Genomic DNA, 27,583 nt, shown 5'->3' with positions numbered 1-27,583 from the left:
GGCGCTGGGATGGGACTGGGGAGCACTGGGACGGGACTGGGGAGCACTGGGACATGACTGGAGGGGACTTGGGAGCACTGGGACATGAATGGAGGGGACTGGGAGGTACTGAGTGGAACTGGGGGGCACTGGTGGACACTGGGACGGAACTGAGAGGAACTGGGATGGGACCAGGGGGCAACAGGGGAAACTGGGATGGGACTGGGAGGGATTGGGGCCGAACTTAGGAGACGTGGGTTAGGAGACGTGGGGACTGGAGTGGGGAGATGGCTGGGAGCGGGCTGGGGTGGAACGGGGACCCGGCTGGGACCCGGCTGAGCCACAGCGGTGCTGCAGGGGCTGCCCCAGACCCATGCCAGGACAGGGCTGGGACTCCCTGGGGTGCACTGGGGGGCTCACAGCCGGGCCCCAGCAGGACCAGGCTGGTTTCCAGAGCCCTGGTGGCTGCAGGCAGCTCCCGTTCCCTCCTCTCACTCGCCTGCAGCCAGCTTTGCACCCAGGACCAGCACCGCAGCAGGGGGCTGCACATGTGGCAGGCGTCGAAGCCCAGCACCCGCCCTGTTTCCCGTCACAGGACACGCTGCAACCCGGGCTGAGAGCTAAAGGGGCCCACTGGGGAGCGGTGCCCAGCCCCAGCAGCACGGGTTTCAGCACGGGGAGAAGCATCTCGCCGCAAACCCCAGGGAGGGGGCAGGAGGCAGTGCCTGGTTCCCCGCGGGCTGCACTGCAACCAGAGCCCGCGGCTTCCCAGGAGGCTGCCAAGCCCCCAGGCCGCTGCCGCCACCAGCCCATACTGGTGGAACTGGCCTGGCCCTGGCCGTGCTAAAAATACAGCGCAAAGCACGCAGCAGGGCCCGGCCCAGCCCAGCACGGCCACGTCCCAACCTGGGCTGCAGCAGGAGTTAGGCAGCGAGTGCAGTCCCCGGCTTGCTGTGCCACCACCATCTGCAAAAACAGCAGAGCTTTATTAGAATCGAGACCCCTCTTAAAAGGGGGAACGTGATAGGACCCAGGGCACACAGATTGTGGCGGGCAGCCCCCACCAAGCCCTATCCAGATTTTTCCGGCACCCCCACGCTGCAGGTCCTCAGCGCCGGAGTGGAAGGCTCTGATAACAGTTGTTTTGTAGGAGATACACACGGACAGCCTGCTACAACGTTTATCTGTAATATTTAGATTGAAACTGGCTGGCTGCTGGCAAGGCTCCATGGGAGCTATTTCCAGCGCTCCGGCGTGTGTTTTCCTGCAGGAGCGTGGGGCTGGGTGCTCGGCCCTGCCAGGCTCATAACCCGGGCTTGGCTGCGGCGGAGGCTGGAAATGTCATCCAGGCACCAGCGCAGAGTCCATGGGGAGCCATCGAGGAACGACCCGTGGCTGGGCAGGGCGGCCAGGTTCTTCTTGCACAAGCACCGTGGCTGCTCGCACCACCAGCGGGTGCAGCCAGAGGTTGGGGGGGTGGGGGGGGAAGGAAAAAAGAGCTGCATGACCTTAAACACAGTCCTGTCCTACGCAGGGTGCAGAAACGTGACTTCTCCATTTCAGAGCTTTCTCTGCAGTTTTTATCAGCTCTGGAAAACACCACTTGCTAGCGAGCTACTCACGCGCTTCTTCAGCGAACCTCAACTGCAATGGCTCCAAGCTCTGCCCCCCCATTTTGTTTTCCCTACGAAAACACCGTTCCTATTGTCCTAACCCTACCACACTATTATTTAGTTTTCAGAAGCAAGAGGAAAGCAATGAGCACGCCTTCCTGGGGGGCAGGCGCACCCCCACATCCTCAGTACACCCAAACAGCCTGCCCACACCTGCAGAGCAGCTTTTAATTCAGCATCCTGCGGCTCGAGGGGAGCGGGCTGCGTTCGTGCACCACTCGCAGACACGTGGGCATCTGCCAGCTGCAGCAGCTGGCGGAGCAGGAGAAGCAGCAGCCACCTGGGCTGGTCCCGTGCCAGACACCTTCCCTGCAGCTCAGCACTTCCTTGGCCGCCTGCCCCACGATGAGCACACAGGAGGCCGTAGGACGTTGTCTCTTCGCTCCTGCTTCGTCTCTTCCCCCCCCAGCACAAAATAAGGTAAACAGGATCTTCCTGTAATGCCTGGACACCGCACAAAAGAAAGCAAAACAAACAAACAACTCCGTGGCTTCGGATTGTCCCAAAAGAGCAGAGGTACCCAAATGACATGGCTGCTGGGGCAGCAGCAGACAGCCCACCTTCCTTGGCCACCTCGTTACCTGTCCACAGCTTAACCCGGCCTCGCTGTGCCTGCGTTGTGGACATTTCAAACTGCCAAATAGCTTCGATGGAAGGTAAGGGCACGATCTGTTCTGTGGGTCTGAATGCTCTCCAGAACCAGGAGATGCTAACTGCGTGGTAGCGTGAAACACGTTTCCAAGAAAGTTCCCACTAATGAGATTTAAGCTCAAAACCACCTCTTTATACCCACAAACATGAGTACACGTGTGTGTTATGCTTGGGAATACATGGGTAGCACTGAGAAAGTTTTAACACAACCCTTTTCTTGAAGCCTATCCTAGGAAATCAAAGCATTTCCTAGGATAAAATAATTGATTTTAAAGACCAGTGCACTTCCCCACAACCCATCCAGGACCGGAGCGCTATGAAGTCAGACACACCTCCACCTAAAAAGCCCAAACCCCCAAGAACGAGAGCTGCTACAAACAGGACCTCGCACCGAGATGCATGTTTATTAAAACAAATCACGGGCTGTACAGAACAAGCATGAAGCTGCTTAGCATGCAGTCCCGGATCTCCTTTATCGCAAGGGACAGCCATGCACGCTTACACTGAGGGAGGATAAAATTCCAAGTCAGGGTCAGTGCAAGAGGCTCTTGCAGATAGATTTGAGACAGAAAAAAGAACAAGGGGCTTAGTAAGTACACTGAGAAAGAAGTTTTCCATTAGAAAAAGGGTTAAATAAAGCAGCAAACACTGTGGTCAGCCAGATGATGTTCCTGGTCAGTGTAAATCCCTCAAAGATGGATCTAGACTAAGCTGGGCATGACCTCAATGTGGCTTCTCTAGGGAATTCACCGGGGAGACAGCAAACCTGGACACCAGCATTCTAGCAAAGCATCGATCACTAACAGACCGCTGCAGGTACGTACTAGCTCACTACACTTACACAACTTTCAGGGCTCTACCAGCCTCCCCCCTCTCATTAGCCACCCAAGCACTGGGTTCACAGTCTCTCTTAAACAAGTTGGTAGGCAGTCTGCAGCTTCTCACAGTGGCCCCTAAGAGGCTGGAGGATTTGAATGGTTGGGGCTACGCAAGTGGCAAAGGAGCCGTTACATCTCCGGGCTCCACGGCTCCTATTTCTTCCTGCCTCCTCTTTCTTTGAGTGCCAGGTGAATCAGAGAGCCACTTGTCATGTTATAATAAGCCAGGGAGTTTGAATCCTTGATGAAGATGCCCTGAGGAGAAAAGGAAATAAACAACGTTCACAGCAGAAACCTTAATGGTCCCTTCCCACAAAACCCCACATAGACAAAGCCTTCCTGGCCCTACTCTCAAACTAGAGTGATGACAAAACACTGCAGGCTTGGGAAAAGCCTGGAGAGATCCCAGAGTCTCACAAGACTGGCACGGGAAGAGGCAGGTAGGCTGGGAATTATGCGGGTGTAGGAACTGACAATATACAATACACACCTCTACAAATACAGAAAGAATCAGCCACCACAACAGATGAAGCTGTTTAGTTCCCCCTCCTTTTTTTTTTTTTCCTCCTTTAATTAATTTTTATTTCTTGCCAAGGGTTAACACTATCTGCCCACAGAAAAATTCCTGGGGAGGTAAGAGCTCAAAGTTCACTGCTTAGGCAGCAGGTTGTGCCTGGGCACATGCATGACTGAGAACAAATGAGAAAGGCACTGTTCCTTTTTAACAACAGCTCCAACCTGAAGACACCTCTTCCCTTCAGTGTTTTGGTCAAAATCCTTTCAGAGCCCCCAAGGGTTTCAAGGCACTCTTGCCGGACCTTCCAGAGCGTGTGACAGAACAGCAGGGGCAAACTGCTGTATTTAAATGCAAAAAATCACAACCAGCCCCACCCCAAAAACACATTCTATTGAAGGGGGGGCAGGAATAAGTTGATTTCAGAGAACATATTAAGGCTTTGAGGCCTCATCTGCAACAGGGAGGATGTGAAGTTCCACTAATGCCACCTGCTAGAGGTCTGTCCTGCTGAAACAGCACACAGTACTGTAACAGACAGGAAATCCATTCCCTCTGCTCTTCCCAATACCTCAGTGGGCACAACTTTTTCTTTGAAAAAAAAGGTTTTGTGTGAGAAAGCACCGACAAACAAGCAGCGTTTGAAGGACTTATACCCACCTCGTACTGCAGCTTCTGTTTCCCAGCTGGCATCCCCGTGGCCTCATGGATCTTAACCTTTATAACAGACACCTACGAAGAATTAAAGAGCTTCCTCAGGCTTTTTCCGCACCGTACAGATAGCGAGCACTGCACCCCCAGCCACACAGCCTGGCAAGAGGCCACAGCGTGGGGAATTTCCAGTTTTATAGCTCCTGTCGTGCAACTCTCCACATGGAGATGCTCCACAACAGAACAGCAAGAGATAAAGGCCAGGTTAATAAGCTACATACCTGGTCTGACAGCGGCAGGGTGAACACCAACACTTGGCCATTCAGTTTCCATTCGGTCTTGTCCTGCATGTTGGGAACCTGGACTTTGACCGTGACAGGACCCTGCAAGGAAACAAAGATAACGTCTCTCACAGGCAAGGAGGCTCAGGGCTGTGATAACAGTGGCAGACAAAGTATTTATAGACCTTCCCAATACTAATCGCTTATCTTGGCTGCTCAGTGAATACACAGAAGTATTATTTGTCTCAATACTGAGAAAGTCAGTTTGCCGTTACCAAAACAAAACCTTTACTTGGGTTTCTCCACTTAGTCCCTCTACAGTCTGCCATTCACCAAGCATCACACATGTTCAGAGTATCACAGAGTGAACGCAAGCAGCACTAAGCAGGAGGCAGCTCCATAGTGCAAGCGTCCAGAAAAAAACAGCATTCCCTTCTTAAAGGACTTAAAATTCAACCCTAGATGATGCCACTGCTCAGGAAGGAATTCAGCCCAACGTTCACGTTGTTACAGAATGTCACATTACCACACTACCATGTTGACATTGATATATTAAATCTCCTTGCACCTCCAGCTTAGCAGTCTTCTGCTTAAAAGCTTATCAGCATTAGCTCTTCTTTACATTACTATAAACCTGTTTCTCACTGCCCTTAATTACAGAAGAGTACCATCTCGCTAGGCTTCTGTGTGCAGCGCTCCGTTGCTCTTTCCAGTAAAATACAGGGCAGTTCAGCTCACTCAGGTACGACAGGAGGAAGGAGCCCTCTCAGAAAGTCACTGTCTCATGAGATACTTGCACATCAGCTCCCCTCTGCGTCGTCAGTGGACTTTACATCCCCTCTGGGTACAGGAGGCTGAACAAACAGCCCAGCAGGGCGAGGACTTCTGACCGAGCAGCCAGAACACATACCTTGTTCCTGCGCAGAAACTCCTCCTCTGGAATCAGGCTGTCCTCACTCTTCAGTTTCTTTGAAACCGGCTCATCCTCCATAGGTGGCGGTGGGTGAACAGGGGGCATCGGGGCTGGGGAAGGAACTGGAGCCACGGGAGGTGCTGGAACGAATGCTGAAACGGGATGGGGGAAAAGCACAACCTGCAGTCATCCACCGAGTATACAGCAGATAATCCCTTACATAAACTTTATTAGCAAGCTAGAAAAGGCTGGAAATAAATGCCACAATACATGCAGGAAGTTAACACAACCAACAGCAACATGCAAACTTTAAACATTAGATCTTTTATATTGGGAAACAGTCCAGGAAAAGACAACAAGCAGCGTAAGAGTTTCCTGCAGATCTTGCAAAAAAAAGAAAATGCTCTCAGTTTGGCATGCAGCGGTGCCAGCACTTCAATTAAAAAAAAAAAAAGGAAGAAGCGTTTTCATGTTGTGCTTTTTAACTTAAAATCACCTCATGCTACAAAGCCACTATGAGGAATGGAGCCGGACAACAGCTCCTCCTCCTGCAGCAGCAACTTCCCTAACAAGCTGTAACACCCAGCGAGGTGCTGGCAGATCAGCTTTATCCTGGTTCCTCTTGGAAAGCAGCACAGATCCCCAGCGTTCACCTGGTCAGACCCCCAGGGACACCGAGTGGGGACACAGAGATAAAGCGCCCCTCCGAGACAGAACTCCTGTGCTGTCTCTCATGCTGCAGCAGAAGCCTGGAGCCCAGAAGCAGTGCTGCCAGGTTAAGTCTTATTAAACGCAAAGAAATCCTTAAAGATGAGATTTATGGTTTGCAGTCCCAGTTACCATTACCAGAGGCACAAAAAGAAAAAGGGAATCAAAGCTCACGCTGGATGGGAGCAGACTATGAATGGGAAAGAGCTGAAGTTACTGACCTGTCGGCACTATCATGGGAGGAGGGCGGGGGCTCATGATGGGAGGAGCGGACGGCGGCATGGGGACAACGTTGATACGTGGGGTATGGATTATTGGAGGCATCGGGGTGGCTATGACAGACCCCGGAGGCAAACGGACCACAGAAGTCATCGGGGGACGAGGCATGACAGGAACAGCAGAAACAACGGCGGCACGAACAGGAGGGGGCATCTGGAGAGAGAAGGTCATTTTTCTTAGCAGATGCATGCAATGATCATCTCAGTGCCGTCTGCAGTCCTGATTAAAATAACCAAGGCAACACACTGAGGATTTCTGCTGGGCAAAGACCTGCTGGGAACCTCTGCGTGCTCACCGTATGGCCAGCCCAAGCTTCCTGTAAACAGGCACAGAAACCTCATTAACACATCAAGCAGTTCTTCCTTCCCTCACCACTCAGGAACCAGACCGCGAGGCACAGTGATCCTGGCGAAGGAGCTCTCAGGGTCACAGCAGAACCCCTGGTGCACAGGAACATGGGGCAGCGAAGCATCTATGATTTCTCACCTGCCACTACTTTCATTTTTCGCATCATGTCTTCTTACATTAAAAAAAAAAAAGATCCCCCCACCCGTGCATTTGTTAGCCGTACTTCCTTCCTCCAAGAAGGCACCACCCAGGTTTTTCCCCTGCCCAGCTGATCAAGTCTTTTTGATACTGCTAAGGACGAGAGACTTCACTTACATCTTATGCTCATTTTTTAACAGCAAGTTCAACAGGGAACCTCTGAAGGCTTAGCAGCCATTTGGAAACACCTGCTTCCAGCCAGTGGCCTGCTATAACCCTTGAGCTTTGTCAGGACTCCTTTCTAATTAGCTATGGCCACAGCTGTCTGCTTTTGGAAGCCCGAGCACTTACTGTGGGTGGACGAGGCACAGATGTGATGGGCTGAGCACTCGCTGGGGGATTTGATGCTGATGAAGGAGGGGGAGGCTGGGGCATTTCATTGGGTTTGCTGGGACCAATCTTCTCCTTGCTGTCATCTTCTGGCACCAGTCCCTTGGCCTTATGGATAGCTTCAATTTGCTCTTGAAGAGTAATATTGGCCTGAGCAGCCTGTTGCGTGCGGGCCATGCTGCCTGAGTGGCCGTCCCAGGTCACCTGACAGGATAAAATACATGAGAATAACCCCAGCCCACACAGACGACGATGAGAGCTACAAATAGATCTAGACACGAGTTTTACAGCAAGAACAAGGTTCAAAAGACTCCTCTCTCTAAGCATTCACAATACTACAGGAACTTGTTCCCACTCTACCTTTTCCTCTGGTTTCTGGATTTCTTCTTCACCAATCTTTTTACCAATGGCAGTTTCTTCCACACCGAAGATATCGGTACGGCGTTCTGCCAGCTGCTTCAAGCTGCTTTCGATATCCAAACCTACAGGCAAAAAAGGAATTATATCACTTCAGGTAAGAATTCCAGGTCAAACAGGATCACAACTCTTTAACGAATCATTAAACTATTTGGCACCTATTGGCCTAGTGCTGCTCTTTTCAGAGAGGGAGCGCATCTGATGGCTGGTGAGCAGCAGCCGTCTTTGCCTTTAACTCTGCAGAAGGGCTTCAACATACTAACGACAAAAGTAGCCATATAATCAGCACGCTAAGGACGTAGCGCAGAAAGCTACATTAAAGACTGTCCTTATCAGCGGCAACCAGGGGGAGTGAGGGCGCACGCTAAGAAGTTCATAGCGCTAATCTAGGAAGTGGGTTTCACAGGCTCCGTCAGATGCTCAAGCTGACCTGGGGCATAGACCTCGTCGTCGCTCTGCTTTTCACGGATGGATCGATCACGCTGCTCCAGCCACCGAGGATCCAGGAGCCCGATCCGCATGTGTTCTTGCATTTTGCTGGCAGGAATTTTCTCCCCAGTGATGGGGGAAACAAGATACTCATCTGGAGCTGGGGCAGGCGGCAATGGTTTTGAGGCTGGAAAAACAAAACCGCAGCCGTTTAAGAAACACACCACCAGAGGATGTGGCCTAGAAACAAACGCTTTTGTTGACTATACGGTAAGAAATGAAGTTGGCCTTCAGCAGCCCGATTTACCTTTGGGATCGTAGTCTTTCCGCACAATGACCTGATCTGGTGTTGGAGGAAGAGGTGGCGGCATTGGGGTTTCTGGTGGAGGAGGAACCTTCTGACTTTCATCTTCATCATCCGAGCCCTTGTTTAAGAAAAAAAAAACAAACACGTAAAGTTCCAGTAGTCAAACACCCACACAAAAGACTTCAGAACAGCGTAAAATTTCTATGTAGCACTGGCAAGAGCAATCACGCAGCTTCAAAGCAACTGAGCTATTTTGCCTCTGGGCCCCTATAATGAGGTGTAATCACGGGGAAATCACAAATTAAAAAGATTCAGTAGATCCAAAAAAAAGGAAGCAAGTACTCCTCAGCTTCCACATTACCACAGCAGGGCAAGCAGGGGCTTATGGTTAACCATGGCCTTGTTAACAGAAAAACAGCTAATATACTGGGATTAGAGGAAGAGCCTAAAATTAATCAGTCTTCAAATCTTCCAGACTCCAGTGTAGAAGAAAGCCTAAAAGACTCGGTCACAGAAATACCAGATTCACATCACTAGGTTTCAGAATTCCCAGGTTTCTCTTGTAAATTGTATTGTCATGGAAAATACTAAAAATACCGCACTACAGCGTTTTGGCAGAAACGGGTTCTTTTGAAAGTCCATCAGAAGCAAAGAAATCTAATTTCCTCCAGAAACGGAGGAGCTTTTTGCAATGAAGATGAAGAGCATCATAACCCAGTCACAAATCTCATGAGGCAAAAGTGATGCTGATTCTGTTGGCTACCTACCTCATCCATATCCTGCACTTGTGTGTCTTGATCCAGCTGGGTCGGGGGCTCATCTGTTTTCTCTTGCTTTTCATCTTCTTCATCTGACTCCACCTCCATTTCCACCTCCTCACTTTCTCCAAACTTCTCATAACGCTCCTGGATGAGGATTCGAGCTCCCAACTCTTCTGGAGTGGTGGGAGGAGGAAAATTCCCTACAAAGCAGAAAACAGAGCTTCTGTTTCTTGGTCGCAATTCATCGGTCAATGAGCAGTCAGAAATACCAGTTTCTTGAGTGAGAAAGTTTCTATACAAAGCAGAGTTATCAAAAGCTCCTGCGAGCCGAGGTATAAAGAAGGGAGTGGGTGGACTCCATCCAGACCAACACCAGTACAACACCTGAAGATGAGGGTACATGTGGTGCTTTCACCTGTAAGAAAATGCAACAAGGTCATAGAATGGGTTGGAAAAGACCTTCAAGGTCATCTCATTCCAAGCCCATGCCATGGGCAGGGACACCTTCCACCAGACCAGGTTGCTCAAAGCCTCATCCAGCCTGGCCTTCAACAATCCCAACTGCTTCAGCCTGTCTTCACAGCAGAGGTGCTCCAGCCCTCTGAGCATCCTCGTGGCCCTTCTCTGGACTTGCTCTAGTAGGACCACGTTCTTCTTAAACTGGGGAGCCCCAGAGCTGAACCCCCAGTACCCGCTGTCCTGCTGCAGGTGGAAAAGCAGATACCTGTGTGGTCCTGACCTTTGTGCAAGGAGAACATTACTAACTCCTGGAAAAAATAAAAAAATTCAGCCCTACCCTGTCATTAGGAGGCTTTCCCATTCATCTTTGGGGGATATGCAGCTGTAAAACTCCACGTCTGCCTAAAACCAGCATTGTACTCAGAGGAAGCAGAGTTTCAAAGAGGTTACAAAGCCTAACTTCAGTACCTTGTTCATTGGGCTGAAAGTCCACTGTTTCCACAACCACAAAGTCGTGCCAATCAATCTGGGCATAAGCAACACGCTCCTTTTCCTTCTCTTCCTCTTCCTTCTTTCTCTCTCGCTCTTGGAACTTTGCCCACTCCACTCTGTAATACACCTGCACAAGCAGACACAAAGCTGGCACCAAAAAATACACAATAATCATCTGTACAGCGCCTCAAGTTTATCCCACCAACCCTGTCAAGGCATCTGCGCAAGGACCACTTCAGAGGCTTGGCAGAGCAAAGAAACAGTTGTAATTTACAGAGAAACCACAGGTTTGCCTATTGAGCAGGGTACTGCACCAGCTTCATGAAGTGGTTTTCTAAAGCTGGAACTGCAAACTTCTTGAGTTAAGACCAAGCCACCCAGGTATGACGTGATTTATGTATTGTTGAGGACTCACAATCAGCAAACAATTTACGGGGTTGTAATAAAGAGTCTGCGATGTCACCCCTCCAAAGCACAAGCGGCCTTCGCGATGAAGACAGAAGTTAAAAATCATACTGATGGAACTACAAGTGACTGAGGTGTCACAGTGAGGTTGTCTGAGAAGGGAAAAATATTGGGGAATGGCATCGTGCAGTTCTCTATGCCTCTGCGGTGCCACACGTGAACACCCCGGTACAAACAGAACCTAGAAGCTTAAAGGTGAGTTTGAGTACCCCGATATTCAAGTCACCCTTGTGACTACAAGGGACACACCCATCTGACGTGGAGCTCTACGTATCTGTATTGGCTGCCAGTAAATTAGAAGCATGCGAAGAGAGAATTCAAAATGTAACTGAAATGCTTCAGCCGTTTTGAAAATGGTTCATGTAATACCTGATCTAGGACTTCCTTGGGATTTTCAGCCTCCTTCTTGAGTTTGATGAGCAAGCCTTTCGGTGGGATCAAGATCTGAAACATATTTCGTGTGACAGTTGGCAATGACTCCTTTTTGACAAAGTCTCCTTAAAAGCAACTCTTATCTTTCCACATAGATAAAAACATTAGCAGACCCCTGGGACTACGTTCCATTTCTTCTGTTGCTACTGTATTAATTATTCCTCGTACTTTAACTTCAAATATTCACTCTTTGCCCTATCTATAGTTAGTATTTTTAAAAATGCAACTTTTATTTATATTGCTGTAGTGTTTGATACACTTCAGTAGCAACCCACTGCATTCAGCACTGCACGTGCTACCAACAGCACGCAAGAAATCACTTTTTAAAGGGCAAGATTTAAGGGACGGACTCCTAGACACATTTCTAGTCTGTTTTGTAGGGCATCTGTAGTCTTCAAAATCAACATTGCTGCTGAAGAAAGCAGCTTCACAAGTGAACTGCCACGAGTACCTTCGTGTACTGCTCAACCAGCTTCGTGAAGTAGTTAAACAGACTGTGCTGCGGGCGAAGGAAGTCGAACTGGTAGTTCCTCTGCTCTTTCTGCATCAGCTGCGTCAAGAATTGCCGCCCGTTCCGAGCCACAAACTGCGCCGTCAGCTTCACCACATCCAAGTCAAAGGCCGAGATGGAGGGAGGATCTGCAATGAACTCGAACTCTGGAGGTGGCTCTTTGGGAACAACGGTCTCCTGGATCACCTGGGCCTGCACCTGCGGAGCAGAACGGAGACAGCTCAGTGACTGCCATCAAGCAATTGTTACTGAACACTTGGGAGGGCCCATTTTTCCTTCAGTTGCTGAGGGAAAGCACCAGTCTAGATATTCTGGCAACTGCAAGGATGGAAGGAAGTGGTAATGTAAGGTGTACACCAGTAAATGTAATTAAAACAGACTAAGTGATGCAATACACTGGAGCTGTCACAAAACCTGTGAGTTACCAGCATCTGGGGGATGCACACCTGCATCACAACAAAGTCCCAGATGTTAAATTCCATGCCTGTGTACCACCTCCTACGACAAATGTATCATTTGCGTCATCTTTCTGCTTAATATTCTTCTGCTTAACATCGGGGTGTGAGAAACAAGCAGAGCAAAGTTCTTGACTGAAGTGAAAAGAAATACCTACCTTCTGTGGAAGCTGCTGCTGAGCAGTTTGCTGCTGTTGCATGACCTTGGGAATAGCAGCTGAGGGCTCCTGCGCCTTGCCCTCCTTGAACTCACTGACTTTGTGCCGGTAGTATGCATGGTAAGGGTCGTTGGGATTCAGGAAATTGAACTTCGGGTTATTTATTTCGTTCTGACGAATTCGAGCTTCAAATTCTGGACCATTTCTGTAGGGTGGAAAAAAGATGAGGCAAATGGGTATCAACTCAGGAACAAACGCCTGTTTCTGTCATAGGAACACCCCCTTCTGAGGGGGTGATGCCCGAACACTTTTCTCTCCTGTGTGGCCCGAGTTTACCTCTCTCTACCTCCAAGAGACTCCCAGCCAACGCAGCAGGCAGTTATACACGTACTGGTTATGTGCACGGCCTAAAACCTTTAAGGGTCCACAGCGAGCATTTCTCGAGGCAGCTCAAAACACACACGGGCATTCCAGTCTTGTTTGGCTACATTCACATCAACCATCTCCGAACGGATCACACGATTCACTGGGTGATGGTCACGACTCCCCTGCCTAACACGTTTCTGAGGCTGGTTTTGTTTCAGGAAAGGTCACGCGAGGAGCAGGCAGGTGATCAGCAGCCCATGCAGAAATGAACCACGCTGCACTCAGGAGAGCCACCAGGGTTATTTCCTTTTCTCCCATCCAAGTGAACCGTCAGTCATTTTCTACGGGCACTTGAAGGAAATTAAAAGCTTGCTTCATGTTCTCTAGATACCTCTAGGTCTTGTTCAGGGCCTGAGCCTCTCCCAGAAGAGGATGTCTGTGCAGTACCAAAGGATAAACACAGCCCCTGCCTTATCCTCAGAGCAAGGCAATGCTCCTCAGCAGCCTTTCAGAAGCCAGTTACAGTGAGCGTCTTTGCCTAGGCCATCATTTAGTAATTGCCTTAACCCAGCAGCAACAACAGTTCCATTTAACTGACGTGGAAGCACGCAGTGTTCAGCCCCTCCGGATACCATGAAGGGTAAGAATTTGCCCGGTTGGCTGAGGTATCTACCTCCTGTGCTACTTGTACACCCATACAAAGACCGACATCCAGTCCTTGAGACCCCACGGAGCCCTGAGACAGCCAGAAATACTTCAGTGTCCAAAAAAAAAAAGCAGAGGAAGGCACCAAGGCCTCGTGTTTGCCGAATGGACACGTGGCAAATGGAAGGAACTGAAAGGAGCACAGTTGATCTAACTTTTAGGCTCCTCCCCTAAGCGTGAGATCTACACTCATGCGACAGCTCAAGCAGCAAGTTCCAGTCAGCAGGGGAAAACATCCCAGACACATCGCGGGCAGCCCGTCTGCCCCTGGACAGGGCAAGATCGCTCCCTGGAGGCGTGCGCTTCTTCCCCTGGCTACGAAGGGAGAGGCAGCCGAGTTGCGGAGCGTCAGGCCCAGCTGCTGGCACCGTTTATGAAGCTGCAGGTACGCAGGGAAGGGATCTGGCTGCAGGGCTCAGCAAGGAGCACGCGCCTCCCAACAGGAGAGTTCTTTGCCATTTGCCTACGCATGGTAAAATACAGCCACGGCTCCTGCTGGCTCAGTGAAGTGCTTGTGAGAGGGCTCCCTTTCTGCCTGGGATTTTGCCTGCCCTTCGGGTCGGATTTAGAAGAGGAACTGCCACCCAGCCATTGCAGCACACCTTGCAGCGTTCGCAAAGGACTTGCTTTTATTTGCTGTCAGGGCTTTTCTAGCAAAACACGTCTTACGCAGACAGTTGTAGCTTCTTTTCTGCAACCCCCCTGGGATGAACTCAGTCCTCGAGAAACCTTTGTGTAAAGCCAGGGGACTGCGACCTGCTTCAGCTTCTGGAGCTGCGCAGACCTCAGCGCTGGAAGAAACGCACGAAAACCCCACGAAAGGCGAGCCAACTCCCGCGCTGTTTACCTGGCCACGAAGCTGGCAGTCTTGTCAACGATGTTCCTGACCTCCGGAGGAGGATAAATAATTCCCACCACAGGCTTGGCCGGTGCTGCTTCCTCTTTTGGCTCCTCTTCTGGCTGCAATAAGAAAACATTTTTCTTACAGTTCTCCGTCCTGCCACCTCGCAACCACAACAATTATTCTGAAGATGACGACGCCGGTGGCGCAGCGAGACGCCTTTCGGTGCAGCGCTTGCAGCCAGTCAGGGCAGTAAATGCAAACGGCCTAAATCCCGACTGCTAACAAGAGAAGGAAGTTCACACAATACTGAATAATTCCTTGTATAGCAGCATCTGGGTGTGACAGCACAGCCTGGCAGACTGTGAACTGAGAGCAGGTTTATTTTCAACGGGTTGAGTTGGAAAATTCGTTTCTCTCTCTCCATTTCTTCATCTACATCTAGAAGAGCAGTCCTAACACACCTTAACAAGCTGGTCTGAAATCCCATGCTCAAGGAAGGCTCTGTAAGAACACTGTATTCCAAACAGCAACCCCCACGATGGACACGAGCGTATTCTCCTCCCCAGCCCCCAAATCATTAAGTTTTTTCTGGCAAAGATCCGGTTTAACCATCTGGATCAACAGCCCCACGAGGTAACGGCACTCCCCAGCTTCCCAGGGCTGGGAGATGATGTTTGCCTGCTCGTCAAGGGCACCCGCTGCAGAGGCTGGCACAGCAGGGCGAGGAGGGAGCCCACACCATGGGAACCAAAACAAGCCTCCGCAGCGCGTTGTGGTTTCAGCCTTGACCCCCCCGTGGGTTTGTTCAGGTGCCAAGCCGAGGGGCAGCGAAGGGGAGCACCTGCAACACCACGTGCAGGAGGAGCTCGGCATTGATCAACCTGGGGATCATTCCTACAGGCTCGTGGGACTGCGGGGAACCAGAATCCCACTGACTAAATCAACATGAAATAACAGGGAGCTTCCAGCCCCACTGAGGTTGCACCAAGAGCTTTTTCACCGACAAGCACAGCCCAGCGAGGTGTTTCCCTCAGCGGTGCTGCAGGAGGAGCCGAGCTGCAGCCCCAGCAGCCTCCCTGAGGGCAGCTTTCTCTTTTGCTAGGCCCTGCAGCAGCTCTGTGAGGGGTGCCGGCGCTGCCTTCCGTCCTCACCGAGCAACTCTCCCAACAGAAGCTGGCACAGGAGAGATGTACGGGATGGCTTTACGGTCTTAATGGCTGGGGATATTTCGGAATATCGAGACCGCTGCAGGCTCTGTGAGCTCTGCGAAGACCCCAGGGGACCATGGGGCACCGCCCCCTCAGCGCAGCGGGCCCCAGGCCGCCAAACCGGGCCGTGCGCTGCCGCAACCGGGCCCGCCCCGGCGCCTCCCGGACCCCCACCCCCGGCTCGGCCCCTACCGGTTTGCTCTCGGCGGGGGGCGCCGGCTGTGCCGGAGGCCCGGCCTGCACAGGCCCGGCGGGCATGGTGCCGCTCGGTACCGCTCGGTGCCTCCCGGGATGGCCGCGGACAAAATGGCGGCCGCGCCGGAAGTAACGCGCCCAGGCGGCGCTGTGCGGCCGGAGGAGCAGCGCGCATGCGCCTCGGGCTGTTCCATTCCTTTGGGTGTGTGTGTGGGGGGGATGTCTCTCCGAGAGGCTCTCTGCGCGCGGGGCGGACCATTGCGGGAGGCGGGGAGGGGGGGGGTGCGTTGCCATGGCAGCGGGCGCGAAGCCGCGGATCCAGCCCGGCCCCCGCAGGGCCCCGCTCGCCGGGCGCCCCCCGGCCCTCAGCGCCCGCAGCGCCTCGCCCCGACCCCCCCCGGAGCAAAGCGAGGCGCCCCCTCACGCCTTCCCCCCCCCCCCGAAGCTTCCAGTTTTGGGGACGTGGGGCTGGGACCACCGCCCCCCGGGATCTCCCCTGACAACCCCATCCCCTGGGACCCCCACCCCCTGACACCCCCATCCCCTGACTCCCACACCCCCTGGGACCCCCCAGTCTCCTGGCATCCAGCCCCCTGACACCCCCACCCCGGACACCCCTACCCCCTCAACCCCCCCGACACCCCCATCCCCTGACATCGACCCCCTGACACCCCCATCCCCTGACATCCACCCCTTGACACCCCCATCCCCTGACTCCCACACCCCCTGAGCCCCCCACTCTCCTGGCATCCACCACCCTGACACCCCCACCCCCTGACATCTACCCCCTGGGCCCCCCCAACCCCTGACAACCACCCCCTAGCACCCCCATCCCCTGACACCCCCCCACTCCCCCTGACACCTCCACCCCCTGACACCCCCCTTCTGACCGCCCACTACCCCCTGACACCCACCCCCCAGCACCCACCCCCCACCCATCACCCGTCCCCCGTGCCACCCCCGTCAGCCTCCGTCCTGTCCGTCCGTCCGTCATGGCACACCTCCTGGGCCACCCCGGCTGCATGGCGAGCCTGGGGGCCGACCTGCGGGACCTGCAGGGAGCCATCGCCGACGTCGCCTCCCGGGCCGGCCCCGCGCGCTTCCCCTCCTGGAAGTTCCCCGATAAAGTGTCCTGCGAGCTGGACCTGGCGGCGCTGCTGGAGCGCTACGGCTACGCCGAGGACGACCCCGAATTCAGCCAGCACGCCCATGTGGTGCTGCTGGAGCTGGTGATAGACAGGTGAGAGGGCACGGCCGGCACGAAGCATCCCCCCGAAAGCGGCTCCTTCGGACCCCTTCTCTTCACGCGTCTCTGCTGCGGGATTTGTGCTCGAGCTCAGCCCGTCCACGCCAAGTTTTAAAACTTGTACAGAGCTCAGAGGCGCCAGCACAAACGGGGAAGGGGAGCCGGGAGCCGAGGGCACCGGGGCAGGCTTCTATAATTGCCCCCCAAGACCTTAGAAAGCCTCAGACACAGCCATGGTCTGGGAGGCAAAAGTGCCTTTAGCACTTGGGGTGAAATAGATACGACTCTGTTTTAAAGATGACCCGTGCCCACAGAGCTGTCTCTGGACATTTGGCCCTAACAGTTTGGGTTTGATATTGTCAGTGAGTGCCCCAAAACTTTAGGGAGAGCCCCTTGGAACTGCAAGCACCCTGGCAGTGCAGGAGGATTGAACCCCGCCAAACCTTGCTGCAGGGAGTCATCAGCCCCGAGGAGGGGGTCACACGAGCGCTGACATCCAGCCTCCTTTGCCAGACCTGGTCCGGGGGACGGGGAAGGAAGACGACTCTGTCGCTGCACCAGCGCTTCAGGCTCACCGCTCTGCTAAGTGCCGCGGGTACGTTCCCTGTTCCAAATATTCTAGTGTTCTGTGTTTCATTTCCATGAAGGCTGCTGCTGCTGCTCCAGAGCTTCACAGGCTACGCAGAAAACCTGCTCAGCGAGCGAGCCGTGCCCCCGGCGCAGGCAGTGGGACCCTGCATGTCCGCGGGGCTGACGGTGAGGAGGTACTGGCACAGCATGCTGCGACTGGGGGCCTTCTACCAGCAGCTCCTGACCGAGGTGGGACATACGGGGGCGTGCGGGCACCTTGAGCCGAGTGCAGGGCTCGCAGCAATGGCCTCAATGCCCCCACAGTTCAGAAGATTCCCCCAGGCACGCATGTGCCACGGGGCTGGGGTCGTGGTCCTTCTCTGGGACACCGTGGTATGTGTGGTGGCCGTGCCAGATGTGCTCCCTGATCATGACACCCCGGTGCTGACCCAGGTGTCAAACAGGACACGTCTGTCCCACGCTGTCCCTGGCTTCCATCAGGATTTTGGGACAGGGGAGCCTGGCTGCCTTTATTTTTGGACAGATACTCTCCTCCTGCCGGCGTGCTGCCCCTTGTGGCTCTGCTGACCCCACGCTGGGTGCGGCTGAGCTGGCTCCAATTGGTGAAATGATTTGTGGCAAAAATACTTTGCCCTGCATTTTGTTTTCCAAATGATTCCTCTCGCGGCAGTCTCAGAGCAAAGGCTGAGCATTCACCTGGTGTAATCAGGGGACAGGGCAGCAAGGTGTGGAAGAAGGGAAAATAACAAAAATGGAAAAAACATTTTGCTGCGGAGGCTTTCTGTTGTGAAACCACAGCTCCGCTACACGAGCAGTGGCTGAAAAGCTACCTGGGAGCTTGAGAAATTCAGTCCCTTGGTGTCAGGGCGTGCCGGGGGCAGCCCATGCTGTGTGTGAGGATCATTTGGCTTTTAGCCATTTGCTTTGGTTGTAACAGAGCACCCGCAAAGCACTTGATGGCTCTGTCCTCCAGCAAGCTCTGGGAGCGTCTCTTCTCCCAAGAGAAGGGCTCGCTGCCCTCACGGCTTCTTGGCTGCACCGTCCCCATCCTTCGTCCCTCTGGGTTTTTGTGTTTGCAGCCAGCGTGGTTTGATCTGGGCTCCACGTTTTGTCCTGTGCTCTCTCCACCAGAAAAAGGCTTGCAGGAGGGATATCCCCACGCTGCAATCCACCCCCGAGGCTGGGAAAACGGAGGAGCGCTTACAGCCCGGCTTGCCAGCCGTTTCGGGGCCGAGCACATCCCCAGGTGCTGCCCAGTGCAGCCCCCTGTGCCCGTGGCAGGCTGCCAGCAACGCCTCGGGCGGCATCGCCCAGAGCGGCCGCAGCATCCCCATGCGGGCAGCGGAGCCGTCCCCAGCACCCTGCGACGCCTGTGCCAGTGCCCAGGCCAGCCTGCGCGAGGTGGGCAAAGCCATCACCAGCGTCTGCCAGAGCCACAACATCCCCTCGGCTCTCAGCAGGTTCCAGGAGGTGGTGGCAGAGACCACGGGGAGAAGGATGCTCTCCGCAACCGAGGTGAAATACTGGGCCTCGGAGCAAAGCAAGGACCTCTCCCGCATCAGCAAACACCTCCACGCGCTGCTGGAGCTGGTCAACCCTCTGAAATCTGAGCTGGCGGAGTCAAAGAAGCAGAGGGACGAGCTGCAGAAACAGGCCGAGGACTTAACCCGGCTGCTTCAGGTGGAGAAGGAGACCCAGGAGCAGCGGAGGAAGGAGGCTGAGCAGAGCCTGGAAGTAAAGAACAAGGAGTATTTGGAGGCTGTCGCCAGGCTGGAGCGGGACAAGGACGACCTACGGAGAGGTACAGTGCTCTCCCCCGCAGGCCCGTGGGTATTTGCAGGCAGTCCATGGTCAAATCTCAATCCCAGCACCATGAATGGGGCTTTTGCCACTAGTTTTGGGCTGCTCAAATGTCACCAGCGAGCGACTGTTCCCGTTAGGGTCACACTGCTGAGCTTCCAGGTCCCTTCCGTGGCTGACACAAGGGTAGGAGCCCTGGGGACTTACCTGGCCATGGAAATCCCACTTTTATCTGTGCCAGCAGCTCCCGGGGCTCCCCCAGAGCAGGTGAGGGCTGGTGCAATGGCATTGCCGCCTGTCCTGATGCCCTCATCCTCTCCCGGCTTCTTCTGCTGCTTTCCCCTTCCCATCATCTCACTTTCCACGCTCTGTGCCCCGTCTCTGCAGCATCTCACGTGCTGGTGGCTGCTCCCCACCGTGAGACAAACCCCGGCGGTGGGAGCTGGTTGTCCCCGGCCTGTCACTGCCTCCTTGCTGCCGAAGCACAGCCCGATGCAATTACTGGGCACTGTGTTTTGCTGCCACCTCGTTTTAGTTTCTTTGAGGAGCTGTTTTAATGTTTAGCGGTCTTCTGCACTGATTTAGGAGCTGCTCTGCTGGAAGAGCAAATTTCCGCCTTAAAGGAAGCGCTGGCTGCCAAGCAGGCCGCTCTGCAGGAGCTGGGTAAGGACCCCGGGGGCTCACCCATCTGCCACCTCTCTCCCCAAGTCTGGCTCTGATCTCACCCCGTGTTTTACACCCGTGTGACTCCCAGCTCCCCAGAACCAGCTGGGTGTTGGCCTGGTAGGAACGGGAGGACGTAGCCTCCTGCGCTGCAGTGCCCAAACAGCATCCAGCGCCCAGGTGCTGGCTGAGATTCGGGGGTTCCCTGGGACACCAAGAGCACGGCTCTGTCACCAGGCCTCGCCGGCACCTGCAGAAGCTGCAGGGCCCCTAAAGGCACCCCCCGGGCTGGGAGCAGCTCCCCCTCCTGCCCAGCTGGGCTCCATGGTGCTGTTGCCTCCCCAGAGGAGACCAAGAAGAGCTTGCTGGAGGACCTGAGGACCACGATGGTGGCCAGGAGCCGGGTGCTGGAGCTGGAGGAAGAGGTGCGGCTGCTCACCGGCCAGAGGGAGAGCCTGGACCAGGAGCTGAGCGCGGTCACCATGCAGCTGGAAAAGGAGAAGGCCAAGGTGGAGAGCATGCTGAGGCACAAAGAGGTATGGCTGCCGCTCTCTGGAGCTGCTCAGCTGCAGCCACAGCCCCTCATCACCGCGGTGTCGCTTCCCCATGGCTCCAGGGCTGGCACCAGGGCTGCAGAGAGCCGCTGCAGCCCCTGCAGGCTCGCCTCCCCGTGCAGTCCCTGCAGGCCAAGCAGAGCGCCCTGCTGCAGCAGCTGGACAGCCTGGACCAGGAGCGCGAGGAGCTGCAAGCCAGCCTGGGAGAGGCCGAGGGGGACAGGGCCCGGCTGGCCGAGCAGCTGGAGCAGAGCCGGGAACAGAGGGAGCAGAGCGAGCACCAGCTCCGGGCGCAGCAGGTACCCAGCACGTGGTGGGGGGGAGCAGCTGGCAACCCTCCTGAGAGGGTGCTCAAAACTCACCCCCTGCCCTTGCTCTGTCCCCCAGGAGCTGCTGGACACGCTGCAGCAGGAGAAGCTGAGCCTGGAGCAGTCCATCTCCGAGCTGCGTGAGAATGTTTCCAGGCTGGAGGCGCAGGCACAGGAGCTGAAGGAGCGGGAAAAGCTCCTGGTGTTCTTCCCTGAGCTCCACGTCCCCGTTGAGATGCAGTTTGAGAGTAAGGGAGAGGGCGGCAGGCAGCAGTGCCTGCTTCTGCTGCAGTGGGCTTGCAACTCCAGGCTCTCCTGGAGCTCACAGGGGTCCTATCGGCCCTGGGTGCATCGGTATCATTCGTGTAACAGTTTGTCCTCCTGACATGAGCCAGCTGCAGCCAGGAAGGGCTCAGTCCCTGGGCTGTGCTAAGCTGCTGCCACCTTAACCCCCTTCCCTAGGTGGGTGCTGTTTGTCCCACCTCAGGGACAGAAGGTAGGGCCAGGGCACGGGCTTGGACATGGCTGATTCTGGGACCCAACCACCACCTGTGGAGTTGTGCTGGTGCCCCCTGGTTCGGGAAGGCTCAGACACCACCGCTCGAGTGGGAGGAGAGAGCGAGTGGTCCTGAGCTGTTGGGATGGGCTCTGCTGCCAGCACCTCCGAGCAGGCTGCAGGTGGCGTGCTGAGCTCCGGCCCTCGCTGCAAGGTGCCGTGTTTTGTTTGCAGGCACCGGGAACGTCACCGAGGACATGGAGAAGCAGCTGCAGGCCAACGACATCAGGATCGGCGTGCTGGAGCAGGAGAATGCGCGGCTCAGGGCCGCGCTGGCCAAGGTGAAGGCGGCTGCTCAGCAGGGCGTGCTGCAGGTGAGGCTGTGTCCAAGTCGGGGCTGGGAGCCGGCAGGAGAGGGGCACACGTGCTGGTGGGGCACCGTGTGCCCCAGGACCACCCTGCAGACCCTGCCCTGTGCCCTAGGGGGACCAGTTCCTTCCCTGTACCCTTGCAGGGGGTAAAGCAGAAAAGGCTCCCGGTAGCGGAAGGCTGTGGTGCTCCCTGCAGCTCTGCAGCTGCTTCCCCAGCCTGCACAGGGCTGAGCTGGAGAAAGCCCCCCAGCTCCTGCTTTTGGGGTGTGCCTGCCCTCAAAGGGCCAGAGCCTGGGCTCTGCGTGCCCCCGGAGGTCAGCCTGGTGGTTAACAGGTGCCAGCAGGGGAAAGCTGCATTGCCGAGGCCCCCTGGTTTGGTTTCCAGCTCCCTTACATCAGCCCCGCCGTGGCTGTTGTGCCACTGTGTCACCAGCTGGCGGTGGCATCCACCCAAGGCAGAGGCTGAGACACCCGACCACGGAGCTGAACACAGGAGGTTTCACCCCCTTCTCTCCTCCAGCTTGTCCCACAGCCCCAGCTGTGGACTCAGCTCAGCAACCAGCGTGGTGGGGAAGCATCAGGGTGAGTAGGAGCCCGGACGAAGGCGCTGGGGAGCTTCCCACTTCTTCTTCCCCTCCAACCTCTTCTGCTTCTCCCCTCCGCAGGCCTCCAAGCAGCCGAGGCAGCGGGGACGGCGCAGGGGCACGCAGTGGAGCCACGAGCAGGGCCCGGCAGCGACCTCCTGGCAGCCAGCGCCCAAAGCCGCTCTGGGCAGAACCCACAGGCGAGGCCGGACCCTGCCTCTCGCTGCCAGCCCGGGGCCTGCTGCTGGCTCCCGAGCCCCGCGGGAGCGGCAGCGCTGCCGGAGGAGCGCGCCCCTTCTCCTCGCACCGCACCAGCGCCCACCGCAAATAGATGCTTGGGGGAATCAGGCAGAACTGAAGCGTTAACGAGCAGCGCGCAGCTGCTCACCCTTCCCTGTAGGACTTCGTTACCTGTTGCAAACACGAAGGCACGCTCCCTTGGGAAACCTGGTCTGCCTTCCCATCGCTCCGAGCCTGAGGAGCAGCGTCACGCGGCGGTGTAGGGAGCCCGGGGAGCGGTCCCGTGGCAGCTGGGAGGCGGCACCGAGGCCAACAGCTGGCTGCCGGCTGTTGCTTCACCTTGTTTTCGGCAGGGCTGCCGCAACGAACCAGTTTGTGTGGTTTCCCCTGTTGTCCCTCTCCGTTGGGCAACGCTGCGGCTTTTGATAAAGCAGGAGGCAGCGGGGCCCTGGGGGCTGGGCTGGCGCATCCCTCGTTCACCTCCTGCAGCACAGGGGCCCTGGGAAGAGCCCCTCTGTAGCGGTGGCTTTGGGGACCAGGGTGGGTCTGGTACAAGCGCTGCTGGCAGCCAGGGGACCGACCAGCAGCCTGGCAAGGAGGCCTGGCAGGGGAAATGATCCCTGGAGTGCAGAGCTGGCCCCAAACAATCAGCCGAGCAGGGCCGGCGACATTCCTGGGTGCTGGAACTCGGTCACCCACGGCCAAGCTGCTGCTGCAATCCCTGGCACAGCTCTGATCCCGGCTAACTCGCAGTCACCTGCGCCACGCCTGGGCACGGCTCTGCTCAGGCCAGGAAACGCTCCCAAGAGGTGGCTGGGAGGCAGCCAGGCGGCTCTGAAGAGGCCTTGCAGGCAGAGCTGGCCTCGGGACAAGGGGAGTCGGAGCCGTGCTTAGCTCGCCAGCACAGCCGCAGCCTGGGAGAGCGCTCCCGCGGCGGCGACGAGCGGTCGGAGGGGCCAGGGACCACGCAACACAAGACACAGCAGCCCCGCAGCCTCTCCTAGCTGTGTTTAATAGCGACGGACGTGGGCAGCGCTGCGGCTGCCAGGTGGGGCTGGAGCCATGTGGGGCTCACGGAGAGTCCCCGGACACCGCAGCACAGCCCGTGTTCGGTCTCTGCAGCTAACTCGTGCCCTCCTTCCTAATAAGTTAGTATAAATAAGGCGTTTCCCCCCTCCCGCCCCCCTGCCACGAGCGGCAGGTCCCCGTGCAGCCCTGCCAGCTCCGTCCCTGTCCCTTGGCTGTGGCAGAGCTGTCACCCAATGTGTCCCAGGTGCAGGCCTGCTCCCAGCCGTGCCCTGCCATGGCCAGGGGGAAATAAAAAAAGACTTAGAAAAATGACTACGAGCAGGGAGAGGGAGCAGCAGGGCCTGCGCTCTCCCCTTCAGGGCCTGCAGACCTCCCCCGATGTCCCCTCCCCATTTACACCCCTGGGTGCCTTCCCCGGTGCCCGTTCCCCCCCCCCCCCACAGCGGCCACCTGGGCTACGCCCAGCCGTGCCCCCCACCCCTCTACTCACGCCAAGCAGGGAGAGCCCCCAAATCCTTCACTCTCCTACGGGCCAGGCGCTGCCCCGTGCTGCCAGGGTGCTGCGAAGGGCACGGCCACGCTGAGCCCGTGCCAGCACCGAGCACAGCTCGCCCAGCGCCTGCCCCGGCCCCTCTCCCCCGTTCTTCCCGGAGCAGCCACGGGTCCGTCCCCGGGGCACGTCCGCCGGGCTGGCTAGCTCTCTCCACAGCAGTTCCCTGGCAGGGAGAAGGATGGAGAGGCGTCACGGGGGGAACCAGGGGCAGAGGACAGCCCTCGCCCCGGTACGAACACGCTCCCTGGAGGGTGAACCGGGGGAGCAGGACGTGCTGGGCACCCCAGGGCCCCCCCAGCCCCGGAGCTGCACTCACCCAGGATGTTGTGCTTGCAGAGGGGGCAGGTCTGCTGCAGGAGGAGCCAGGGGTCCACGCAGTCCCGGTGAAACTCGTGGGCACACGGCAGCACCCGCAGCCACTGCGGGGAGGGAAGCAGGCGGGAGACGTGAGCCCTGAGGGGCACAGCAACCTGCCCCTGTCACAGGCTGCCCCAGAGAGGGGGACAATCCTCCGCCACACGTCCCCCTGGCGGGGACATCCCAGCCCTGGCAAGCGAGGGGAGGCTCAGCCCCACGGAACAGAGCAAAGGGGCGGCATTAGCACGGGTGGCCCCAAACCGTCAGCGTGACCAGCCCCACCAGCCCCGACCTGGCTCTTGCAGAACTGGTCCAGGCACACGGCGCAGCTATCTATCTCGCAGGCCCGGCTCTGCAGCGCCTTGCCTGGATGGTACCGCCGCGTCTTCAGGGCCGACAGCCGCCGCCGAATGTGCTGCTTCAGGTCCAGCTGGGGAGGCAGAGCACAACGTTGAGGCCCCGGCCACACCGCTCGGGTGCAAAGAGCAGGGAGCGGGGAGGTCCCACCTCGGCATCCCGCTCCGACAGGTCTTGCCGCGACTGCCGCTGCGCCTGCACGATCACCCCCGTGCAGAGGAGCAGAGCAATGAGCAGGATGGTGTTCCAGAGCTGCTGGAGGTACTTCTGCAGGAACAGCACCGCGAGGCACTCAGGGGGGCGAGCGGGAGGCCCCCGCTTCCCTCCCGGCCTGCCTGCGGTGACGCCAGGCACGGCTGTCCTTCCCCGGCCGTGGGGAGCGACTGTGGGGACACCCACGGGTGCTGCTCACACACCTGGACCTGCGAGCTGTTCTCCCCAGTGCAGATGACGCCCTGCCACTCCCCGTAGAGGCCCCCTCGGGAGAGGCCGCAGGTTGACCACAGGGTGAGCGTCACCCCCTGCGAAGAAGGACACCGCGTTGCCACCAGCCCGCGCCAGCGCGCAGCGCGGCGCAGGAGGCAGGACTGCCATGCTGAGTGATTTCCACCTGTGGTGTTGCATGCAGAGAGGGAATGAGGAACCACAGGTGGCTGCCAGGTTCCCTGTTCCCACAGAGCCAGTCCCGGGGACGCCGAGGCACCAGCGGCTTCACCAGCCCTTGTGGAGCTGGCCACTGAGTCACCCAGCAAATGCTGGCTGGGCACAGCTGTGCCCCTGCCCTTGTATCTAAACAGAGGAAGAAGACGAGGAAGAGGTGCCTACGTACCAGGTTCTCCAGCAGCACTGCCTGGTACGTGATCTTCGCTGTAGCTTTGAGACCCCTACGAGCAAGAGACAAGAAGAGCATCAGCCCTGTGGGTGCAGCAGGATCCAACCCCAGTACCTGGGAGCCCCTTTCCTGCAGGGCACGGGGCCACACTCGGGGAGGAGAGAAGCCTCCTCCAAGCCACGTGTGTGGGGATGGAGGGACGTGCAGGGGAGGTGATGGCATGGTTCTCTGCCAAGTCCTCTGCACAACCACCCATGTGCCTCAGCCCCGTGCCTCAGTTTCCCCATCTGCAGAAGCACAGCAGATGCCCCAGCTCCTGTGCCAGGCTGAGCATGCCGGACACCTCCCCCAGGTCCCTTCTGTCCCATCCCTCCTGGTGCTGCACACAAGTGCTGGCCGTGCCCTGCTGCCCTTCAGCAGCCGTTGCACAAATCCAACTGCTTCAGGAGAGCTCTCACCGCAGCAGTGCTCCCAGCAGCCTGGTGACGTTGTCCGAGGACTGGATCACGATGATGGGCTTGGCGAGGAGCTGGGAGACGTCCAGCTGCATCGGACAGAAAAGAAACAACTGTGAACACGCAGGAGAGCATCCAGGGCACCGGCAGGGCTGCCAGGGCTCTCCTACCTCTCGGATGGCATTCTGATTCAGCGCCAGGATGAGCAGGGCTGATGCCCCAAGCACCAGGGCTCGCTTCATCTGTGGAGACAGAGGGCACGGGGGGCTGGCACTGCCCGAGTCCCTGCCGGGGACCCCAGCAGGTGCCCCGTGAGCTGCTGCAGCCGGCGGCGCTCACCTTGCTGACCACGGCGGCAGTGAAGGACTCCTCCTTGGCGCCGCGGGGACCTTCGGCCGGCTCCTCGCCCACGGGCACCACGCCGATCCAGCTGTCCTCAGCGCCGAGTTCAGGCTCCTCATCTCCCACCTGGGGACGCGGCGGCTTCAGGGCCCGGTGCCCGGGGCTCGCGGCACCCCTCAAGCACCCGGGGCACCGGGGAGGCGCAGGGGGGGGAGCGGGCAGAGGTGCCCCGGTCCCTGCTGCCTCCACATCCCTGCCTGCGCCCCCCCCCGCCCCACAGCCTGCCCGCAGCCCCCGCAGCTCCCCGCACCCCCCGGTCCCCCCCCAACACCTCCCGGTGCCTCCCAGTCGCTGCCCCCCGAGCTCCCCCCGGCCCCGCTCACCAGCACCAGCCGCCCGCCGATCACCTCCTCCCGCGGCCCGCCCCGGCCGCCCAGCAGGGCCCCGCGCAGCGTGTAGGAGCCGCCGGGCCCCGCAGCCTCCCCGGCCCCGTTCCCGGCCCCGTTGCCGGCCCCCGGCCCCGCCAGCGCCACCTCGACGCGGGCGGCGGGCGCCGGCCCCGGCCCGGCCCGGCTCAGCGCCAGCAGCGGCGCCAGCAGCGCGGCCCTCAGCGCCGCCATGGCTGCCCCGGGGCCCGCACAGCGCCCCTCGCGGGGCGGAGGAGCGAGGGGAGGGGATCGCAGGGGATCGCAGCGGGGATCACAGCGGGGATCACAGCGGGGCCGAGGCTGGAGGCACCTCCGGGCCCAGCCGGTCCCGCCCTGCTGCACCAGGGCCGGCCCGAGCAGGGGGCCCACGTCCAGGAAGATTTTGAAGATCTCCCAGGAGGGAGCAAGTTGTGCAGGGCTCTGGCTCTGTCCCCTCTTGCAGCCTCCCTGCAGGTGGTTACAGACATTGACGGCCTCCTCCTGAGCCTCCTCTTCTCCAGCTCCCTCAGCCTCTCCTCGCAGCAGAGCTGCTCCAGTCCCTCCCGCATCTTGGTGGCCTTCCACCGGACTCACTCCAGTGTGCCCAGGTCTGTCTCGGACTGGGGAGCCCAGCACTGGTCCCAGCACTCCAGCTGTGGCCTCCCCAGAGCTGAGCAGAGCAGAGGATCACCTCTGGAGCTGCCGGCAACACCTTGCCCAATGCAGCCCAGGACAGCATTTGCCTGCTGTGCGGCCAGGCCTCGTTGCAGGCTCACGGTCAAGTTGGTGTG

At 57.4% G+C, this 27,583-nt stretch overlaps 3 protein-coding genes across 6 annotated transcripts; 1 reads left to right on the top strand and 2 right to left on the bottom strand.

Moving 5' to 3' along the window:
- Positions 1 to 2,683: 2,683 nt before the first annotated feature.
- SF3A1 (splicing factor 3a subunit 1) lies at positions 2,684 to 15,777 on the bottom strand. Its single transcript, XM_035340464.1, has 16 exons — positions 15,605 to 15,777; positions 14,208 to 14,320; positions 12,290 to 12,494; positions 11,617 to 11,874; positions 11,103 to 11,177; positions 10,245 to 10,395; positions 9,324 to 9,517; positions 8,557 to 8,674; positions 8,251 to 8,436; positions 7,764 to 7,885; positions 7,365 to 7,607; positions 6,470 to 6,680; positions 5,538 to 5,692; positions 4,628 to 4,729; positions 4,356 to 4,427; positions 2,684 to 3,436 (listed from the first exon to the last, which is right to left on the bottom strand). Exons 1-16 carry the CDS (start codon positions 15,668 to 15,670, stop codon positions 3,335 to 3,337), a joined length of 2,373 nt encoding a protein of 790 aa, XP_035196355.1. The 5' UTR covers positions 15,671 to 15,777; the 3' UTR covers positions 2,684 to 3,334.
- On the top strand, positions 4,513 to 22,753 carry CCDC157 (coiled-coil domain containing 157). Of its 4 annotated transcripts, XM_035340462.1 has the most exons (10): positions 16,560 to 16,847; positions 17,501 to 17,672; positions 18,576 to 19,245; positions 19,830 to 19,907; positions 20,253 to 20,443; positions 20,584 to 20,760; positions 20,849 to 21,017; positions 21,500 to 21,639; positions 22,157 to 22,218; positions 22,302 to 22,753. In XM_035340462.1, the coding sequence occupies exons 1-10, from the start codon at positions 16,600 to 16,602 to the stop codon at positions 22,549 to 22,551; spliced, it is 2,157 nt and encodes a 718-aa protein (XP_035196353.1). In that variant the 5' UTR covers positions 16,560 to 16,599; the 3' UTR covers positions 22,552 to 22,753. The 4 variants fall into 4 exon arrangements, 3 of the variants coding, with proteins under 3 accessions (XP_035196353.1, XP_035196352.1, XP_035196354.1); XM_035340461.1 differs by having other exon boundaries at positions 21,500 to 21,705; positions 21,937 to 22,753; XM_035340463.1 differs by lacking the exons at positions 19,830 to 19,907; positions 20,253 to 20,443; positions 20,584 to 20,760; ... (2 more) ...; positions 22,157 to 22,218; positions 22,302 to 22,753 and adding an exon at positions 19,450 to 19,665 and having other exon boundaries at positions 18,576 to 19,388.
- Positions 22,754 to 23,916: 1,163 nt separating this feature from the next.
- On the bottom strand, positions 23,917 to 27,083 carry RNF215 (ring finger protein 215). Its single transcript, XM_035340468.1, has 10 exons — positions 26,769 to 27,083; positions 26,383 to 26,511; positions 26,214 to 26,285; positions 26,047 to 26,132; positions 25,586 to 25,640; positions 25,173 to 25,277; positions 24,907 to 25,023; positions 24,692 to 24,829; positions 24,359 to 24,461; positions 23,917 to 24,205 (listed from the first exon to the last, which is right to left on the bottom strand). Exons 1-10 carry the CDS (start codon positions 27,003 to 27,005, stop codon positions 24,183 to 24,185), a joined length of 1,065 nt encoding a protein of 354 aa, XP_035196359.1. The 5' UTR covers positions 27,006 to 27,083; the 3' UTR covers positions 23,917 to 24,182.
- Between the last annotated feature and the right edge of the window lie 500 nt (positions 27,084 to 27,583).

Source organism: Oxyura jamaicensis, chromosome 15 (genome assembly GCF_011077185.1).
Source record: "Oxyura jamaicensis isolate SHBP4307 breed ruddy duck chromosome 15, BPBGC_Ojam_1.0, whole genome shotgun sequence".
NCBI lineage: Eukaryota > Metazoa > Chordata > Aves > Anseriformes > Anatidae > Oxyura > Oxyura jamaicensis.
The sequence above is the reverse complement of the archived record's forward strand: the minus strand, read 5'-3'. Positions and strand labels throughout refer to the sequence as shown.

Excerpts from the sequence above, each read along its gene's own strand:
- SF3A1 (XM_035340464.1), bottom strand. The coding sequence starts at position 15,670 with ATGCCCGCCGGGCCTGTGCAGGCCGGGCCTCCGGCACAGCCGGCGCCC. Across the intron at positions 7,608-7,763 it reads TCCAGAAACCAGAGGAAAAG|GTGACCTGGGACGGCCACTC; the intron begins GTAGAGTGGGAA and ends TTATCCTGTCAG. Across the intron at positions 6,681-7,364 it reads CTGTGCCTCGTCCACCCACA|ATGCCCCCTCCTGTTCGTGC; the intron begins GTAAGTGCTCGG and ends TTCTCTCTCCAG.
- RNF215 (XM_035340468.1), bottom strand. The coding sequence starts at position 27,005 with ATGGCGGCGCTGAGGGCCGCGCTGCTGGCGCCGCTGCTGGCGCTGAGC. Across the intron at positions 24,830-24,906 it reads TGTCGGAGCGGGATGCCGAG|CTGGACCTGAAGCAGCACAT; the intron begins GTGGGACCTCCC and ends CTGCCTCCCCAG. Across the intron at positions 24,206-24,358 it reads CTGCAAGCACAACATCCTGG|GGAACTGCTGTGGAGAGAGC; the intron begins GTGAGTGCAGCT and ends TCTCCCTGCCAG.
- CCDC157 (XM_035340461.1), top strand. The coding sequence starts at position 16,600 with ATGGCACACCTCCTGGGCCACCCCGGCTGCATGGCGAGCCTGGGGGCC. Across the intron at positions 17,673-18,575 it reads ACCAGCAGCTCCTGACCGAG|AAAAAGGCTTGCAGGAGGGA; the intron begins GTGGGACATACG and ends TCTCTCCACCAG. Across the intron at positions 21,706-21,936 it reads ACACGTGCTGGTGGGGCACC|GCGTGCCCCCGGAGGTCAGC; the intron begins GTGTGCCCCAGG and ends AGCCTGGGCTCT.